General features: G+C 34.1%; 1 protein-coding gene across 2 annotated transcripts in view; it reads left to right on the top strand.

The window, feature by feature from the left end:
- The window catches only part of LOC113495258, a 286,477-nt gene that overhangs the window by 212,500 nt on the left and 52,015 nt on the right, over nucleotides 1–21,962 (top strand). For both annotated transcript variants that reach the window (XM_026873896.1, XM_026873895.1), the window contains one exon: nucleotides 13,363–13,496. In XM_026873896.1, coding sequence (XP_026729697.1) covers nucleotides 13,363–13,496 — 134 coding nt within the window. The remainder of the gene's footprint in view (nucleotides 1–13,362; nucleotides 13,497–21,962) is intronic.

Below are 21,962 nucleotides of genomic sequence, written 5' to 3'. Positions count from 1 at the left end.
ATAGAAAAGTTAGGCTGTATCCAATAGAAGATCCCAGGTCAAGACAAAAGTTAAGTAGAAAATTCTTCTTAAAAAGATCCGAAGTTAAAAAGATCCCAGCTACATTGTCAACAGCCATTACGAAAATAGATAAAAAAGGAGAGTATACTGATTGAGTACTTGTTTGACACTCGATTTGTCCGTGTCGTACAATTTTATTTGATGTCACAATGACGGGCGGTCACCTGTCTTTGTTGAAACATGTGTAACATGCGACGTGACTTATGACGCGGTACGAGGTTACAACATCACTCAATTTTATGTCGAACAATGTGAAATGAAATGATCTCAATTATGGTAGGTAATATTATTGTAGGAAAATATACATTTTGGCTATGGATATTGGTTATGTATTTACTTAAAGATTGAAATGAAACGACTTTTACGGATTTTATCGCGGTTTAATTATAGATATTAGTTCCCGACGCTTCGACACCTTTGCAGGTATCATGGTCACGGGCAGACAAGAAGTAAATCTCATTGCTACTTTTTATCCAGGTTAATGAAAGAACTCTAACCTCAAAACAAAAATTTCAGTGCCGCTCACGTCTAGAGGATTTCCTTTACACACGCTAAAAAAGCCTATACGTCTATGCAATATACAACACAAATAATTTAATATAGCTGCCAGTAAGCGGGCAGGTCTTTCATACAATTTATATTTAAACCAGTAAGTATAAGAAAGTTAATACCGAACGAATGCAAACGCAAATCCGCCTTAGTTTCTCTGCCACGTTCATTTCGTCGTCACATAATAAGTTTGTTATTCCCATTTCACATTCAAGCTCGGTAAAATGTCGGACTAGGAAAGGCAATATTACAATATCGCCACATGAATATAACAAGGTATTAACGTTGTGTACTGTTGTACACTCTCTGCAAACAATAACGGTTTTATCATAGTTGTAACCGAAAACAGTGGGTATTATTGCTATATAGATACTGAATTTAGAATTCGGATTTTAGAATATCCATTATATTTGTTATACAATTCATATTGACTGCACTGAAATAAAGCATTTGAAATAATAATAATAATGTTCCAGTCATCGTATTATATACGACTGATTTTATTATCTAAAAGGTGATTAGCATTTTTGCATGATGTGTCTAGTATGTTTCCTATTTTTTGTAAAATTTATACGTTTAATATAATCGCAGAAAAGTGAAAGTTGTAGGAACATAGAATGTGGTTTTTAAAGAGTGCTTGCCTCGTCTTTTTGAATTTTAGTTTTTGTTTTGCGATGAACTCAGCAACGGGTTATTCGATTCAATACGTTTTTCTTTAATAAATGCAAGCTCTACTTTATGTTAGTGTTTATTTTTTTAAATTTAATTAAAACATTTCATTTATTTCATCATATCATTATTTTTATTAAATACTTTCCCAGCCAAAATAAGTCCAGCACTTGGTAGATAAAGACGTTACCTTCAACATAATTGTGAAAACGCTAATCTAAACGTGATCGCGTTCATAACGCTCATGTAGGTTAACGAGGGTTCGCTTCAAGTGATTTTCTTGTAAAATTTTGACGCACATTACAGAGATTAGGTTCGTGTAATTATAATTGTGTAATCACGTCTCACGGCAAATTACTTTACTTTGATATTTATGAAAGGTGTGCGTTATACAGGAATGCTACTTTAATTATATTGATAAAGCAAAGAACGAAGTCATGCTTAAATTATAGTCGCGAAAGTTTGTATGTATGGATTTTGAGATGTTTTCTCCTCTTTCACGCAAAAACCAATAAACGAACAGAAAATACAGACCCAAATCTACATATATAGGTATTTAGAAGAATAACAATGCATTATAAAGGTGTCCCTAACTATAGTCTCATTTAATGGGGTCGAGTATGGTCGAGGCTTAATTTCAATCGGCTTAACAAGTACTAACTCTATAACATTATTATGTTGGTGTGGTCAGTAACAAAAATCGGCCAAAACAATACATTTTGTGAAACAAACACCATGGAATATGAAAGAGTCGCTATTATGCTATTTAGTAAAATATTTTTACGATTTTCAATGAAAATGAAATGCAAATAGGTGTATACTACAATTAAAAAATTTAAAAAATACTTAGCTATTTATTTAAATTTCGAACCAAATAATATATCTATAAATACAGATTTGCAAATTCACAGCCAGAACAAAAGAATAACCACAAATAAATACTTGTTAAGCTGGAATCAAAAAAAATACTTTTAAAGTCAAAAGCGTTCTTTAATCTTATATTCCACAATTTAAATATCGTATCGCCTTAACGCCTGCGCCAGTCGCGTATTAACAAATACTGTTCTCATGATTTCAATTAGTTGGGTCGCTAAAATAAAGGACGAAATTACTGTACATATTATAATCAAACTTAATGATTTTTACCCGAGTTAACAGATTCTTTGTGAACAAAGTCACCAGCTTGTGTTTTTATTTTCTTGCACTTACGACTCACAATTTTCACAATCAAAATTTTTTAAACATAAGTATGCGCTCAAATACGCACCCCACATTTCGATACAACAATCTGAGTACTCTTTATATTTCCATCCCAGATCAGACACAAATGAATTGATTTCTACTCGTCTCGACTGGGTATTTGTCATGGAAATCCCAACCCGTCTGAACGTGCAAGTAGGATTCGTATTTACGCGATAGCCGGATTTGAATTACAAAGTCGGCCGACACCTTCCCGTGTCGCTACCTCAAAATATGAGGTTTAGTAAAGTGGCTGCTGCCTTTGAGTACAACCCTGGTTTAATAATGCGCCTTATAAAGCCTTAAAATACTGTGAATAGTGAATAATGTCGCTTTACTCGAGTTTAGTTTGGGGAGAGCTGTTGTGTTGTATATTTTACTTGTTTATAACACAAAATGCAGTTTTACTCATATTAAGGAAGGATTACTCGATAGCGACTTGAAGTTTTTTGTTTCTAAATTCGATTGCCGGTTTTATTGTTTTTTTTTTAACCATTTAGTTTTTGATTAGATCAGGGCGTTAGAAAAGTATAAAAAAGATATGTTTTAGGCAGGTTTTACACCCTTTGAATGCGGAACCTTAACAATAGCAATAGGAGATAACTAAACCAACGCTAACGCTGTAACTGTAACAACTGTTCCTCTAACAGTGTTTGATTAATTACTATTGTCGCTAAGTCCTTGTATCGAGGTTATCTGGCTTCAGCACTTGATTTACGTCATTACTGGAGTTGGCTGACGATACACCTGATTCATCAACTGAATACTAACGATGTTAGATGAGATTAGGACAGAAACCGTTTGAGGTGGTTTGACTATTAATTGGCTAAATATAATAATATTACAAACATTGATCAATCTGTTGTAAGACGATTCTGTTTTGCTATTTTTAACAGGATAAGTTTGATCACTATGTGTGCCCCGATACAGAAAGGGGCGCGGGTGAACCAATTTGGATGGGAGCTTTTTAAATGTTTTTTAATTCAATTTTGACCTTGTCAAATTAGACCAAATTGTCCAAAATTAAAATCAATTGCACCGAGACAGAGACTATTTAAAGTCTCATTTAAATGTCTTACTAAAGCGTAACTAACTTAAAATGCAATTTCATAGCGAAAAGGATGGTCATAGCCCTGAATATAAGGGATTCGCACTTTTGAACTTTACATAAACTATAATTCAAAAAGTTAATAACTTAGGTTAATCCATTATCATCCGAAAACTAAATCCAATTACAGACCTGCTTTTATCGTTCAAATGAATTTCAAAACATGTCGTTATCCACCTTATAACATGCAATACATAAACTCTTACTCCGAATTATTGTGTTTAGAATACTTGCTTTGTTACAATGCGAGTTGAAAGCTAGTAGATTATAATCCATATTATATTATTATGGATTATAATTAATGTTTGGCTACAAATGTTGTGAATACTGAATAATACATTACAGTGCAAAGCATCAAATAATTGACCACAGTACGCCTCAAATATTGAATTATTGTTACGAAATCGAATATCATTTGAAAATTTTGAAATAGAATATATTTTTTTATTGAATTTATCCTTATTCATCATTTATTTTTAAAAGTTCATCCTATTGCAGTTGCAATATAAAAAAAAATCCAATAAACGGCCAGTAACTCCGCAATTGTGTAAAACAGCTGATATCCAATTAATTAACAGTACCCATTCCGTTCACTCAATATTTAACATTCAATTTATCAATCACATTCAATCAGTTCCGAGCTCTCAAATAATTTATATGCAGTGTTCGAGGCATGCTAGTCTAATGAATTCTTCATTGGTTAGTCAATTTTTGACGACCCAATTAGCCCGGGCCGCAGGTCTCAGAATTTGGATTACTTCGCCAATATAGGTAAAGGGTTGTGTGTAAGCTAAGAGTTTACTTTGGCAATGCTGTGACATAATATATATACTGACATGAATGCATATGTTCTATTTCAATAACATACCCTCAAAATATTTTTCGTTAAGACGACATTTAAATGGTATACACAAGCACTTGTATTTTTTATCCTTTTTTTTTTGTTTAGGCGGGGGAATCCTCGTGGACACCCACTCCATCGGGGGAGGAAATGGGTAGTGTCAGACTTTTACTGACTAAACCTGAACCGCCGTGCTACGTCATCCGCGTTTTTGTGTCGGTGTATGGCAATGCGTTGCAATCCTTCATACACTGTATTTTTTATCCTGCCAACATTCTCCACTGCTAGACAAACACCTTATACAATCCTCTATAGGCCACTTAGAAACAGCTCACCAGGCCTAAGTTTAATATCATTATTAACGCCATTTAAAACTAAAATACAAAATGTAGAATGAAACCTATAAATGAAACAAAAACATAGTAGGTAAAGTTGAATTGTTTCGAAAAAATGAACATCAAATTACAAGAGAACAAAAAGGTTTCTTCAAAAAACCGTTAGTCAAGAACAGTCGCCGGCCACTTATCAACTCGCCTTAGTGTCTCCTGCACGAAAGACATGTGTCACAGTCGCTCTGAGTAAAACGAATGAAGTACGCATTATTGCCAAATAAGCAGTGGCACAATAATGTATCTCTGTGGTATTCTGCTCCTAATGTTTTTGGGCTCCTAATACCGTCAGCTTTTTGTTTGTCGTATTGATTTTTATCAAGCGAAAGGTATGAACATGGGAACACATATTTGGAATACGAAAGCACACGTCATTGTTATTTATAAATTTTGTACTTACAATTCTAAACTTAGTGTTTAATCCTTATAAGTTATCATGTCACTAATGTTAGAAATACAAAAGTATGTGAGTGTGCCTATATGTGTTTGATTGTCACCTCTTCTAGCCTAAACAGCAGGACCGATTTCGATAAGATTGGGTATTTCGGTAGCTGAAACTTTGGAGTAACACAAAGCTACTTTTTACTTGACTTCGTTTAAGGAAGATGCAAAGCAATTTTTGCAGCTATAATCTACTTCCAGGCGGGCAAAGCTATAAACAAGAGCTAGTGCAAGCCAAAAGTAAAAAAATATCACAGAAATAAAAACTATTCAGCCATTCAATGTCATTCACAACTTAACATTTCCACGTTGAAAAAGTACATTTACAAGTCACACAAAAAGAAAGAAAGAACTCGCAGTAATTTAAATAAATAAGAATAAATGAATTGGTGTGAAATAAGTATTCAGAGCTTCGCTCGTTAAATCGCTCGCTATGAGAAACTGAGTGCCTCATTACATGGTAATAAAGTGGACTTTTTAAGGCAAACGTCTTATTTTCATCAACAACTTGACATTGGTGACGAGATTTCGTGATCCAAATTAAAATTTCACGATGGTACGGTATGACAAAGTGTTCTTTTTATTATTTGAGGAAAGTCTGAAGAGACATAATTAGTATGGTCGAGTATTGTAACTTGTTAATCTTATTTTGGGTGTTTTATTTTTGAGTTCCATTTGAAATGAAAATTTTAATCATTCACAACAGATCTTGATCATAGAACGTGTAAGAGAGAGTACAAGAGTGTGTTTTAAAAAACTCTGACACCAGGTTTACATTAACCAGACAAAAAATAATAATAATTCAGCCAACTTTTATATATTACCATTTCCTCTTACAAACAGTCTAAAACATTTTCAAATTTATAACCTATCAATTCTAGATTTCTGCGATCCAATCCCCATTCGATTCGATCTAACATTCCGACTTCATTAAGATTTCAGGCCACGGCTGGCCGTGTGAAATATGGAAAGTATTTGCGACCAACGGGCGGCCGCGGCTACCTGATAGGCCCACGCAAAGGGGGAACGAATGGGGATCATGCGACGAATATCATTGACTTTAATGGATTTTATTTTGATGCTGATTTGAGATGTCTGAACATGATGTAGGTTCTGCACATGTTGTCCACTAGGTACTGTTAGTATTTATCCAAATATGTTATTAAAATTAAGCTTAGACGGAGTCCTTTTTTAACTTTAAAGCTGACATTAGATAGTGTCTCCCACCCTTTATCACTTCCTAAGTGCTTTATCTGTGGAAAAAAACGATCAAGCTAGGGTGTCCTGTGTTGTGGAATCCCAGCTCAGGACACTGAATGTATGGTAATGACGACATTAAACTAATTTGATTGTGTGTCAATTGATTTTTTGCATAAATAACTAAATAAATTATCTGGTGGTTTGATTCAAGTTAACGTTTATCTAATTTAAATTTTTGACAGATATTTCAGTGATCCCATTAAAACACGATGTGCTTCGTGCCGCTTGCGCAATTCTAGGAGGAATGCTGAATCCAAGGTCAATGACGTCACTAATCAATCTTAAAACACACCAAGCAATAAATATGCCTTTATTATAAGTCGCTCTAAGTAACAGCCTCATTGTATGGATAAACCATAAAACCAAGCGAAGGGTCGCATGGCAACCAAATGCTACCACTACTTACATCACAAACAAAACTATACGCATTCGAGCTCGTAAACCAATATTTTTACATCCAAAACATTAGGGAATTTCGGGTTATTTATTTTGCTGTATCTATAAACCATTTTTACTCAATCTGACATCCACTCGGTTACTTACATAATATATTCATTGCAAGACCTTGCATTTTGAGGATTTGTTTCCCAGAAAAGGACTTTGGGATTACCGCCATCTTTGATCGAAGACTACTGCAGTTTTGTAAGCGAGATGTCGCTCTACGCCATGTATAGTGCTGTCTCGCTTCTTTACAGTCTTACTTTACGATGTGGTGGTTTGCCTCCAAATGGTAGGCCCCTTGTATCGTTGTTACGTCTTCTTAGTACAGACAGTAATGCTGGTATTATTCGGATTGTTTTCGTTTTCCGCGTACGCGATTACCCTTGTCGCGTGTCGGGACAATACACGAGTAAGCATAGATTGATGTACTTTTGGTGTTTTTTTTTATGATGGTTAAAGAAAAAGAGAACAAGGAAATATTTGTCTAGGTTTGTAAACCTGAGGTTTATCTACTTACACTTACACTATACATACATATACATATTCTTAAAAATATATAAAATCCGTAAATAACGTTGCCTGAGTTTGTAGTTTGTTAAAATTTACGAATAAAAAAAGTTTGTGTTGTGAATGTTACTAAAACTAATGGTATTTACAGGTATTTAAATTCCCCTATTGATTAAAACACTGTGACAAATAATATATAAACATAATGGTTTTGTCACCCACATTCCATCACGAGGGTCAAACATTAATTACAACTAAGCAGGCAACTTCATTAGTATTTTTAAAATCCAATTTATGTCAACTCAAATTGGTCCCTTATGGGTGTGAAAATGTTTGCAATTAAAAAGGTCCGCTCAGTTTCCTTCGGGTCTTTTTAACTGGTTCATGTTACGCCCCTTGTTTCCAAGATTTGAATTACTATAGAAGTTTTAAAAGCTTTCATTATAATGCAGAATGAACAGTTAAAATGATGTTCGTCGTGTAGCCCCCAAGCGGCCCGTGTTGTGCGCTTATAACAATGATCAGCCATTTAAACTTCGTATGTTGCTGTTGAATTATAATGATACAACATTATTTGTTGCATGTTTTTGAAGTTATTTGCCCAAAGGGCAAAAATCGAAACTTGTTAAGGCTCCTCTGTCTATCTGTTAGTTGGTCACGAGGCTGCATCTTGTGAGCCGTGCTATAAACATAACCAAATAAACTTTTAAAAACCCTTAATTATTCTACCATAGTAGAAGTATGATACATACAATTATATAAAAATTACTGTTATTTGAAACATAACAAGTAATTTAAATTAATTCTAGTCCTAGCTTATAAGTTTATCATGTACCTTTTCATGGACGACCTAATAAATTAAATAAATGCCTCAAGTTCATTACATCAAATGTAACTTTCTTGAAACAATTTTTTTATTTGAATGTAAAATTAAGGTGAAATATATTAATTAACGAATACAAATAATGATTGCTTTAGTACCTAAACTTTTGCACATTCACTCAACCACGACTATACTAAAAAAAATAGTTACAGGAAACAAACGAACCAACAAAAACCAAATAACACAATTGCTCAATCGATTAACAATAATTCCATTACAATCATTGAGAAGAAAAATCTTCATTCCGAACACTACGTGCCAAAAAAAGAGCGCCTCGTTCCGCGTCAGTCGTCATGCTTCAAAAAAAAAGTAAAACATTGCCTCTTGGATCCAACGAACTGGCAAAGTCAATACACTCAACACAAGTGGAAGCTAGGCTAACGAGCCCATCACTTCGAAGTCATGGTAAATATTATTTCGAGACGGCGTAGATTGAAAAACTTGAGTGTGTTCAAGACTTGTTTCCTTATACAGTGTGCTTTTTAAGCTGGATTGAGTCAAATGCATTTTTATAAGGAGGTTTTACTGAAATATTGACTGGTTATGAAAGGTTTTTTTTTGTTCGTCAGTTAGGTAATAAAAAACAACAACATGTAGTTTTGTTATTTCAATCTCGTGGCTAAGCTATAACCGCAGAAGTGAAACGATCACAGGTTAAGCTATGCTTGACGCGGTTGGTCTGTAGATGGGTGACCATCTTTGTCATAAGGAGTTCCTCCGTGTTTCGGAAGGCACGTTACATTGTGGGTCCCGGCTGTTATTCTTACATCTTTGACAGTCGTTACAGGTAGTCAGAAGCTTGAAAAGTCTGACAACCAGTCTAACCAAGGGGTATCGTGTCGTCCAGGTAACTGGGTTGAGGAGGTCAGATAGGCATTCGCTCCTTGTAAAACACTGGTACTTAGCTGAAACCGGTTAGACTGGTAGCCGACCCCAACATAGTTGGGAAAAGGCTAGGCCAATGATGAACACTAATCTAGTCTTCTAGGCACTGTGGAATGCCTGAACAAATGTTGCTCCTTCTGTATGAAGTCCGTCCAAAGGTTGTCTGTAAACGATTTTGACAACATTATGACTATCCACTTTTTAAACCTGGTGTGTATAAAGAATATTGTATTTCTCTAAAATAAAATGAGTTACAGTTATACTTTTTTTCGTAAATTTCCAGCAGGCCATTAAAAAAATTACATCTAAGTAAATTAAGTTCGTAAATATGTATCGAAAGAAAAACAGAAATATTTAAGATGTATTACAATAAAATAAGTTTTAGATAATAATACTACAAAACGTCTTATGTTATCCCTGAAGATTTGTGTAACCTTAATTCATGTTTATTATAATAAACCAAAATATGAAGCAGTATTATAAAAAAAAAACCTTTTAATCTAGTTTTCGCAATAGACGTCCCTGTAATAGAAACAGCCATTTTATCAAATAACAAAATGAATTGAATTCCACTTACATTGTCTTATTCGCAACAGGATCGTAATCTCTTTACAAGGCAAAGGTCGTATTAAATCACGAATTTGATAACAAATAACTTGCAATTCTCGTCACCACATAACTAATAACAGCTTTAAGAGAACTCCGTCAGTTGTTGGTCACAATTCGTTCGCAACTTTCACAATAAGGTTTGGAGACATTTTAAACTTAATCTTGAAAGTCTAGACAAGTTTTGTACTTCGTTGAAGACGAAAATAACATTAAATAATACGTTTTCAAACTCTGTGACTAATTCCTTTAGGCGATTCTCTAGATGCTTGTCTGTGAAATTGATACGCCTTGTTTCGGAGTTATGTAATATGTGCGTGAGAGCATAATATCGTAGTTAATATTAATTAATATATAAATTTAGTGTATGATTTCAAAGGTGTTATGTAAGTAATGTTTCAAAGTTGTAATAACTCATATTATGTATATATAGGTATATAGACACTACTGTACAATATTCTACTGACTAAAGTTTATTTTGTTTTACATTGCGGTTGCGGAGCATAGCTAAAGTTCAACACTATTTTACAAACATTTAGATACACACAAATAAACACTTAAAACCTGCAGCAACAAAATAAAAGTAAGGAAACGAATATTTTCACTTAATACCAGAACCTCCAATAAATAAATACACCCGAAGCTCATCTTCCCTTTAACACAAGTGGGCTCGAATATTCATCGACTTATACCCTCAGGCTAAATTCATAAAAGTCCTCGAGTCTGCCAAAGTTATTTATTTTTCATCGCTAAGCATCAAAATCTGCAAGTGACACTAAAAGGCGGCGAACAACAGGCTTGTGATTGGAAACTTTGCAGAATCTAATTGAATTCTTGAAGAGGTAGGATGGGAACGACGATTACATAAAAGATTTTTTCAACAAAAATCAAAATTTTACTCGAACGGCGACATCAAAGGAGTTTTATATTCAAGATGTCGTTGAATGAATTCTCTTTGTTCGTGATATTGTCGAACTGCAAGCCGGGCTCAGTATGCCTGATTGTGGTTATTACATTGGTTTAAATGAGAATTGTCTTTCTTGAACAAAATACATTATTTTACTTTCATTCATGAATTTTGATGATTGAAATGTATTTAACTAATTATATCAAAGGAATGTATTTTATAAATTTGAGTCCAAATCTAATTCTATGGTTTAGAATCATCAGGGTTCATCATTATCAGTATCATCAGGTTTAAAAATCAACGTTGGTTAATCTCGATTTTCTTTTTTATTATCTGTTGTTAGCGCTAAATTTTCTGGCTTAAGTTTTTCATTTTATCTTATGTCTAAGTTATGTCTAAGTTATGTCTATCTTTCTTTCTTTTACCCGAATAAACAAAGTCTAAAATTAACAAATTACCATCATTTTCTTTCTCCAAATTTGTTCATTTCTATCCTCGAACTATAACTTCACTGGTTTCATGACATAACTACATGTTTTATAAATTCTACGAAATTACACAATTCCAATGTTTTACATAAACATCCATACAAAGTAATATTACAAATACAGCTTTATAATACACTGCGAAAGGATCAACCTCAAAGACGTGCGCTACCGTTTGAATCCTAAACTCCGTCTGTAAGAGAACAAACAAATTCACTTTATTTTCCTACGTATCGTAGAAATCTTCCAAATAATAAATGTTATGTTCTCCTATCTTTGTTTGAAACATCACAGAGCTTGTTTTTCAGGGAGTAAAGAGTTTTCCTTATGCACTTAGAAATCATGTTGGGGAGCCCTTGAGTGAGTGGTTATGGTAACTCTCTCGCTTACCTGACTGACTTCTTTTGAATGTAGTGTGTACAATTTGTGTGATTAGCTGTAGTATTTATTTAATGGAGGGTTAACCTCTCGTGACTAACATGAGATTTTCGTTTCATAGACAACTATATGAGGGCTAGGATAGATTAGGTAGGCTAGATAGGATATTTGTTGCTAGCACGATAAGTAATGCACCAAGGTATGTATCCCGTGGGGCCTATCGAAAATAAAGCCGCAAGGAGGATGACTCGGAAAGAAATAGAGAAAGAATTGAATGCACGCAACAGGAGGACAGAAAAAGCCCTAGACTAGACAGACTGGAAAAATTGAATTGAAGCCTTTGCTCTGCAGTAGGACCACAATGACTAAACAAAAATTCTGACCTAAAAGATAAACTACGGCTATAATACCTAACCAAACAAAAAGTGTTATCAATTTCCCATTTACAACAGATTTGAAAACCCGAACCTGTCACATCTTTGTTTTATCCCTTTAGTACTCTTTCAGAATAAATTAGGCTAGAGGCATTTATCAAGGGTATAATTCATACCGTGGTTTATCGCCTAAAGCCTACAACAGATTATCTGTAACACGTTGCACAAACTTGCTCCTGTAACAATAACAGCCTCTCTTCGTCAAATGCGATGATAAGATTTTGAATCTTAGAATCAGTTTAAAGCTAGAGTTCGTGTCAGTAGATTTTTAAAAAAACTTTAAGAGGATAATATTAACAATTATGTTCTAATAAATTATAATTTATTTAATGATAAAAACATGTACAAAAGTTTCCATTTGTGATATGTAGATACTCCTGCACCTTAAACCTATGTGTGAAATAATAACTTTAAATTTAGAATTCAATATTTATTATTCAACTGCGTAGAAACCCAAAATATAACTTGTCTAAGATTAAAATATATATATTTACATAATCATTTCATCCGTAATACCTGTACCCTTGATTTACCCAAATGGGCTAACCCCAAAAGCTAGCTAATTTTCATAGGGTCAACCCAAAAAAATACTCGTGAGAATTCCTGTCACATCCTGGACCCTAAATAAAATAATTCCCGTAGGATCTCACCCATATTTCATCCGACTTATAATTGTGGGACGCTTAGATCTTTATAATTGCTTGCTTCGGGCAAAAACGATTTTTAGATTACAGAAACGTGTGATCAATTGGTTTGTGTTAATGGCAAAACATTTGAGATATTTTACTGAGGTCTTATTTATAAAGCTGCACTTGACGGAAAATGACAACGGCAACCCATACGTGTAGTTTTACGTAACTCAATCAGTGTGAATTTGTATAGTACCAAATAACGTAATTTCAAGTTTTTGTCCAAAAAATGTTTATGAAAATCTCTTTTAAACCTCTCTTATTGGTCTCGCGCTTGATCTCTGTCTACTTTACACACATACACCTCTTTCCACCCGGGATTTACAAAGCGATCCCATTCGAACAAGCGGTGTATCACATGTGTTATATTATATATGAATTTGCACGTATCATGGATTAATGGGTATTAGAATTAATGGACGCGGTGAAAACATTGGATTAGCCTTTGTTTGGTGTCTAAACAAAACGTAAATTGTTTTGTTACGTTCTGCAAACAATAAAGTGTACCTCCGATTTCTGTTAAACTCGTCGTTCATTTGTTTATGAATACTTTTTTTTGATAGTAATGGGTGTTTTGTTTCTTGTTCTCAGAACTACCTCCGGATAAGCCGACGATAAAAGCGGAGAAGGGCTGGTACGCATCAGGCGACTCGCTCAGGGCGCAGTGCTCGTCGCCACCTGCCGATCCGCCGGCGAATCTCACATGGCTGCTAAATGGAAGAGATGTGAGTATCATACCTATATCCTACATGGAAAACGTATTACAAAAAAAAAATGTGGTCGCATACTTTTTCAAATTAAAATTTAATTGTTTTATTGGCAGTCTTCTCATGTCTAATTTTGGGATCGCCCAAGAAGTATTGAAGTCATGAGACAAATATTTTAGAATTTACATTATATAATTATTATCATTAGGGTAGTGTACAACCGCTCTTATAAGTAGTGTTATCAGCACCACAGCCACGTTCAGAATAATTACTCCAGCAATATTACCGTAACATATCCCTCTATGTTTTCGTTGTCCACTTAATCAAGACTCCAATAATTGTCACATCGCTCAATATACGCCATGGTAGACCATTCAAATTAATAACCAGGCGAGCATGAGTTATAAAGGGACGATGTATCACTGACGTTCTGAGAACAGATATCGGGTGCAACCGAACAACAGCTCCGTGTAATTTTATGACGAAATAGTTCAATTAAAATTTTTGATCGACGGGAAAGAGAGCTTTGCTTGGTATTTCTGAAATGCTCGGATGGAATAGATGATAAAGCCTTTGATGACGAAATGGGTTATCGTTTTTAGATTATTTTTAAAAGCACGTGTGTTTTACGATTCACAAAAAAATGAATTTTGTTTTTTTTTTTGCCAGCTGGTATAAAATATGACACTGAGTAGTTTTGTTATTTCTTCTTCGTTATGATATATGTTGAACTCATAGTTTCATTCATGTTTAAATAGATGACAGAAATATATATAAATCAATTAGAAACCTAACTTATGAAAAAATATCACCTATCCTTAGATGAGTATATCTAATTCCCCCTGACATTCACTCACCACAGCCTACCCTTTTGCCGTATATACCTTTAAACTCCAACCTCGTCTGCCCATTCTTCATGCTGTCAAATAACTGTCAGAATGTAACAACGGCGTCATGGCATCGGCGTGCATCCTCCATTATGCCGTGATCTAGAGGTTATTAATGAGCGATATATTACTGACGGTAGGATCCTGGAACCTCTGCATAAGTGATGGGCTCCTGGTAGCTGACGTGCTGAGTTAATAATGTTTCGCTTAGACAAATTGGTCAGGGGCTTAACGTGATCTTGAGGTTACATGCTTGCAGTTCTATACTGGTCGGTTCTGTTCCAATTATAAATTCAATTTGCAAAACCACTTGAAAATATCTCAGACTTGATACGGAACGCGGATCCCGTGTGTTATGACCAGACTTGGGAAGGCCTACTTATCTCTTGCTGTGAACAAGTTGTGTAACAATTGTGGTTTGTCGAACTAGAAAAAAGGTACTCAACAGAATTCCACTTACATTCAAAATCACTTTACTTATTTGAACATGTCTATCTTTGACAAAACTCTAAATTGGTGATTAATCATCCAATCACGCGAACTTATATTTCTGACTGATCACAGTCTCCAGAATTACTAGGGCCTGTATTTCTGGGCCTAATTTAGGGATAAGTGTCAGTTTAATAAAAGTTACATTAAAAAAACAGTTTAGTTAGCTATTTTCAAATACGTTTAACTGTTATTGTATCCCAGTAAGTAAATCAAATCAAAAAATTCTAAAAACATAATTTATTCTAAAAAAAAATACCACTACTTTCATCTATAACAACGACGACAGCCTCTAGAAAAAATATATTATGCAAAGTTGATTCAAAATCAACTAAATAGCATTTTCTAATAATAAGCTTAAAAGTAATTTGACATAAACACCGCATTGCAACAATAATGAAATCAATTTGTACTGGATTCTGACGTCAGCGTTGGTCGTCGTGACGTCACGACGCTTGATAAATGACTCTGGGCCACTATTTCGCTTGTTTTATTTCGTACATCAGTTTAATCGTATTTTCGTGGATAAATCTTTTTGTGTATTGTTACTCTATTTTATTGCCTTCTAACTAAAGTTCTTTTTTTCAGGAAAAACATTATTTTGTTTATGTTTGTGTTAGTTGCATAAATGCTGTCTACTTCCTCATCTGCTTCTAATTAGGGCTTGTTGTTTGCCACTTTTTGTCCACGAAGTGTCCGACTCTTGTCTTCAAATTATCGTTTTAGTTGTCTGTACCCAAAAGTTAAAAACGGAATCCTATTACTAAGACTTCACGGCCTGCACTATGCTATATCTCATGATCCGATGGCTACACACAAGGCTCAACCAACAAAAAAATTATAAGAGTTAAAGCAACGTTATAACGGTAATAAATTGGTTATGTGGTAATTTCTAGATATTTTCAGTTTTTCTTAGGCCTATTGGTACGGAATCCTTCAGTGTTGCGAGCTTGCCCCTTTTTTTCCTAGAAGAACCATGTAGCTATTTAATAATGCTATAAGCCATTTCGTGGTTACGTAATATGAAAACGTATTTCCCAACTCAAAATGAAAATCCTCAAATTTATAATACACTGTCTATTTCGGTACAATAATATTTTCGTTCACTTGTTTCTCTTTCGGCTCAAAGATCAACAACTACTATAAAAAGTAATCCAATTCTGAACCTTAAATTAAGCTCAATAAGGTGTACGATTAATGCATTGATCAGTGTATCTCTTTTGAAGTTTACTCGCAAGTAATGACTAAACGAAAAGTTTGACAGTATTCATTAGCTGCGCTGCAAAAACTAGTTACAATTTTCACATTGAAAGCGCCTAAAAGTAATTGGATTATATTTTTCTATCAAAATATAAGATCAAATATTTAACGGAATAAGATTTTTCTGTTAAAAAGCCATTCTTAATTGGATGTCACTTGAAGTGACGTTTTTGGATTTGATGCATTCATCTCAGATCACAATTTTAAATGAAACTATAAAAAAAGGTAAATTCAGTGAATTATTTCTTAAGAGTCATTCAAGTAATATGACAGGCAATTTCAACGATTTTATAAATATTCTTTGTCATGCAAATATACTTTGAATTTTACCACTACATCTTTTTCAAACACAGATAAATAAACAAAAAGGAGTTATTATTAACTGCAAATCATAATTTGGTCTTTATATAATTCTAGCTAAACCGCCGTACTTTGTTCTACGGAGCTGACTTATAAATCTGACTCAACTAGGGCAGCCACAAACACATACAAAAACACTATCAAATCGGTCTAGCAGTTTACTAGTAGTTCAATGACATAATACGTACCTACCTTAGAATTATTCATAACGATAAATGCACTTTGAACATCATTTAAGCATAGCGTCGGAAAACGCAGCACTTGCAACACGATAATTGGCCATTAAAAAAAAAAAATCTTAAAAACCTTTACAAAATCAGTATATTTATTTACTTTTAGTAGCATAACAATATTAGACATAGTCTATTACCATCTACAAATAATAACCTTGTATTTGAACAATATAAATGGAGTAAAATATCGAGTGGCTCTCTACAAAAGGATTTCGCTACTCAAATATTGATGCGAGTATGTGTGTGTGTGTGTGTGTGTGTGTGTCGGCCGGATTAAATGTGCAGTTTAAGTTTTGAACTTAAAACGTCCGTGGAGGCTTTAGTGCTGTTTTGAAGTAGATTTTTATTGCTTGAGCATTAGGCCTTGAGTGTAGGCGAATGTTAGTTCGAAAGTGTTGTAAAACCATTTGGCTGGGGTTTACTTTTGTAGATGTAGTTATTTGCCTGTTTCTTGGTAAAGTGCTATGGAGTTGGTTGGACAATAACGTAGAAACGGAATAAGAAATTCGTTAGTGAATGATTGATTTTAGAAGGTGAAATCTATTAAAAATAGTACAATAGCAATTCGTTATATCTTTGTACATGTGACTTGAATGTTTTTTGAACAAACGATAAAATTCCCAAGTGTGGTGCTAGTTAAAAACAATAGGAGTGTAATGCTGTCCATCTTGTTTTCTTGATGTTTATTTAAACTGATAGTTAAAAAGATTTTATTAGATCAAATAAAATTACAGAGACTAGAATCAACTGACCAGCAATGAATGTATCATAAATACCTTAAAAAAATACGACAATACTAGTTTTAATACAAGCCAACATATACAAAGACAGGAAACAACTGACAATCGAGCACCTATGAGTCCAACACAAATATCCTCGAAAATCCCAAAAAAAGACGAATGCAAATTAAACGGCAGCCTTTAAAAGCTTAAAAACTCCCGTAAAATATAATCGTAAGTAACGATATGGTATATCAAAGTACCGTTCACTTACTTCGGTTTAAAACAGAATTTTAAAAGCGAATTTTAGTTCCGTGCTCGGGATATCGCCGTAAGTGAATATCGTTTGCGGTCATAGATAGCTATTGCCGTAAGCATCAACTACATTGGGTAGTTATTTTCATGTTGCAGTTATATTATGGGTCTTTTAACGTAATAAGCGATATGATATTGAATTTTAATACCAGTATACAGTATGTTTGAAAGTTACGTCTTTATTTTGCGCTGTGTTTAGAGGTTGGTTAAGTTTTTGATTATTACTATTGGATGGACTGTTATCATAATATCGGTCTATCGATACCGCCAATAAGGTCGTTCTCGTTTAGAGGAATGAGGTGATTTATTAATCAGTTGATATGTAAGTAGGATATATCAACACATCATAAATGTTTATACGTTTCTAATAATATTTAAAGCAATAATTTTCTGGACTACAAAACAGGCTGAGTCCTCTTGGTTTGTTACGACAATTTTTCTTAGTGTGGTTCGATACTAAATGTCAACTTCAGCGATTTGAAAAAAAAAACTTGTAGAAATGAAAAATCCTAAGGAATAAACAATTTTATTTTATTTTAAAAATTTTACTAATTGAGCTATTCGAAGAAAAAAACCAGTGTTATATTTATTTTATAGTATCACGAAGCTTATTCACTTGAACATTGGTATATCAGATTCCAAGAACAGAATACGAATCTACATCATCCATGTAATAATGGACTATTACACCATTTCATCTAAACTCTTCACATAACATAGGTCCAACCATCTCCAACACTGCGTCTGAACGCCACAAAATGCCCGATATCTTAGGTTTTAAGCGGTTAATATTACAAACGATGGTAACACAAAGAACTTTGCTGTGAGCTCGAGAAAAACAAGCTTAGGAGACGACGGAGTTTCCGATAGAGTGATCCAGCCTTTGCACAAATACGTCTCTTGTTTGTTGGCTCAGGAACGTACTAGTTGTGCCCGCAACTCTGCCCGTAGAAACTTCTTGCTTTTACCAGATAAATGTGGATTCCCCGACACGCGATGCTTTTTTTGTTTTGGAGTAGTATTGAATGTTTTTGTTTGAAAGTAATGGCCGGACATTTTGTGATCAGAGTAGCTCTGTCCTGGCTACGTTATACTTAGAACTATTCTAAAAAGAGTTTTGACCTGTATAGAGAAAGTCTGAGCGCGCTGATTAACTTACTTGTTGGTTGAACTTTCAATTTTAAATTTCGTTCAGAAAACCTTATTTGTGATAATTATTTTCTGCATCGTTTTAGTACTTCCCTTAAATGATTAAAAAAAAATGAGTTACTTTGTGAATCCTATTAAAACATTTCATTTCCTTGTACTTTAAATATTGAATTAATTATAAATTAAATTAATTCCTACTTTTACTACACTAACTTCAATACAATCATTAAACTTACAACGATACAACAGAATACATGCAAATCATCTCAACCAAACCCAAATCAGAACTCCTCAAATCTTTCAAATTTTAAAATTGAACAAGAGCATATAACTCTTCCTGATTGGCTGTATTTTTCTTAGTATTTTTGTTTCCGACTCGCGAGATCAGGAAACGAGCAATACACTTCCAATAGCTCAGTTCTTTAACAAATAATGAGCTAAACCAACGAGGATTATTAGTTGTTTGTAGTGAACTTATTGTGCTGTACTTTGACTCTTTTACTCTACTATTTTTAATGAAACTTTCTGTTGCGAAGGTTTATTGAAGTGATTTTTTATTGGCAGTATTTAAACGATTAGTTTAAGAGGACTTTTCAGTAAATAGAAACGTAAGATGGTAAATCACGTCAAGTCTAAAATTAGGAATATTGTTTAAACAAATTGTAACACGTAAAGATTTACGTGTTTCGTACGTACGTTTCTATTCTATGTGACTTCTAAAGCAAATAGCAATGTCTTTTCCAAAACAGTTTTAGTCAGCATCATTAAAAAAAGAATGCCACTCAAAATAGATTGCGTCATATCGTTAGTAATGAAACAATCCTGTTTTACAGCTTACGGTATAAGTATTCGTCAAAGATATTTTTATGTTCATATGTAACGTAAACCCCGCTAGGCAACATTACTAGAATTGTCGAAATTACAAGTTTTTTGAAATGCTCGAATGTGTGAACTTGACGAGTCACGTGTTTTGAGCATTTTATATTGAGGTTAACGACTGTAGAAATTTCTCTCGGCTAAAAGGGTCAGTCACATCATCATCGTTGCCTTTTCTCAATTTTGTCGGGATCGGCTTCCAGTCTAATCGGATGCGGCGAAGTACCAGTGTTTTGCAAGGAGCGCGTGCATATCAGACCTCCTTATCCCAGTTTTTAGGGTAACACGATACCTCTTAGTCAAATTGGTCACACTTTCTAGCTTCTGACTAAAATTATTTCGAAAACGATACGTCCAATATTATTTATTATTTTATTATTTCAAATAAAATGATATAAATAACATTTCAAAGTCCATGTTGACTATTGAACGCCTTACCTCGGAGGACACAATTCTAATTATTAAGCCACAGCACTAATTAGGTCGTTTCATGTTTGCAGTAATATCCAAAGCGGTTTAAATCTGGACTTGTCGCATAATTAGATTAATTAGCCTTGACGCCAAATAGCGCAGATACTAATTACTTGCTCGGTTAATTGCTACGTTGAGTTTTAAATAAATTGGTCTTAATTCTGAATATCCGATAAAATTATGTTTTGCTGGTATTAGTGAGAGCCTACGAAGAAAAAAATCAGTTGTGGTAGCGGATCCGGGGATTACGTTGTCGCGCTACCACAACGGCAATACAGTTTAAGATGTGTGTCGTGGTGGCGTTGCGGTACCATGCATGGATTTTTAGGCACAAGGAGTAGGTTCGATCCCAGCGCAGTCAAATATCAATATGACTTTTTCGAAGTATATATACTTTTTAATTAATCTAAGACAAACGGGGAAAAATATCTTGATGATACCTGAATTTTGATGCGGACTGAAATCGCTAGAACGCAGTAACCAACTCCTCAGCGAGATCAATGGTCAAAACTTTCCCTAACTATATGGGAAAAGGCTTGTGTCTAGCAACGGGACGTATACTATAAATTCTGATTTTATTATTATTCAGATGCAGTATTTTAATGTTTGGCAAAAGCTTAAAAATAAAAATAAATAATAAAATGTTTTTTTTTTCTTTACCTAAAACTTTAAACGAACTTCCTAACTAACTTTTACAGCTGAACAATTATAAAGGACAAAGACATACAAAACAATCATATCAAAAACTCCATCTAACCCTACAGCCGAAAAATACCCCATTCCTCATCAACCGTCATCAAATGAAAACGTTACAAAATTATTGTTACCAACACATAATTGTATTTTAATTTGGCAGACTTCAGGCACACTCGGCCGATAAACCCGACCTATTAAATAAACCTTTCAACCCTTCATCGCGATGGGAGTATGAAGTCCCATCGGTCCTTTGTGTCGTAGATGTCACTTTGTTTGACAACCTTCCGCGATTTGGGTCGAATTTCTGACGCTTCCTATGATAAATGTTGGTAATGCCGCGCAAGTTTTAGGTTCAGCTTCATGTGGATTAAAATGTATTCGGGTTAGAGGTCGTACTATATTAATGTGTTGCTATTTTTTACGTGATTATTATGAAGGATATGTATTTTCATTAGTTAAAATATTAAAGTAGTAATTTATTTTAACTTTTAAAACTCACAGTATCTGTTTAAGGTTATTACTACAAACTATTTTAAAAATGAATTTTAACATTCATTTTAATGATAGTCAAGTTTACAGATATTGAAAGGAAAATCTATTCCGTCCGACATTAATTTTAGGGCGTTAGTAGGTGATCAAAAACAAAGTCATTCAACAAAGCAACGGTTAAACACACTCGTTATTTATAGGAAAGTAACATTTAGAACAAAACGCTTAACAATTTCACGAAGCTTGTTGGCCGTAGGTGGTTTTTCTCCAACCAGACTCTCTCAAACAAAACATTACTTGCGTTTTTCTCAATTGACCTTCTCTACCGGAGCTTTCCGACAAGTATAATATCAAATTCTTATCAATTAAATTACCTCAACACAACATGGTCCAACATGCTCCAGCGCGGTCTTCTCAGGGTTAACGTATTGTAAATTAAAGTCTAAACTCGTCATCTGTTCCGTAACCCACGTATCCTCTCACAATGTACCCTGTTATGATCCGAGCGGCATAATGGTGGAAATCTAATTAAATGTCAGA

The sequence above is a fragment of the Trichoplusia ni genome, chromosome 6 (genome assembly GCF_003590095.1).
Source record: "Trichoplusia ni isolate ovarian cell line Hi5 chromosome 6, tn1, whole genome shotgun sequence".
Classification (NCBI taxonomy): Eukaryota; Metazoa; Arthropoda; class Insecta; order Lepidoptera; family Noctuidae; genus Trichoplusia; species Trichoplusia ni.
This window is presented reverse-complemented; position numbering and strand designations above follow the sequence as displayed.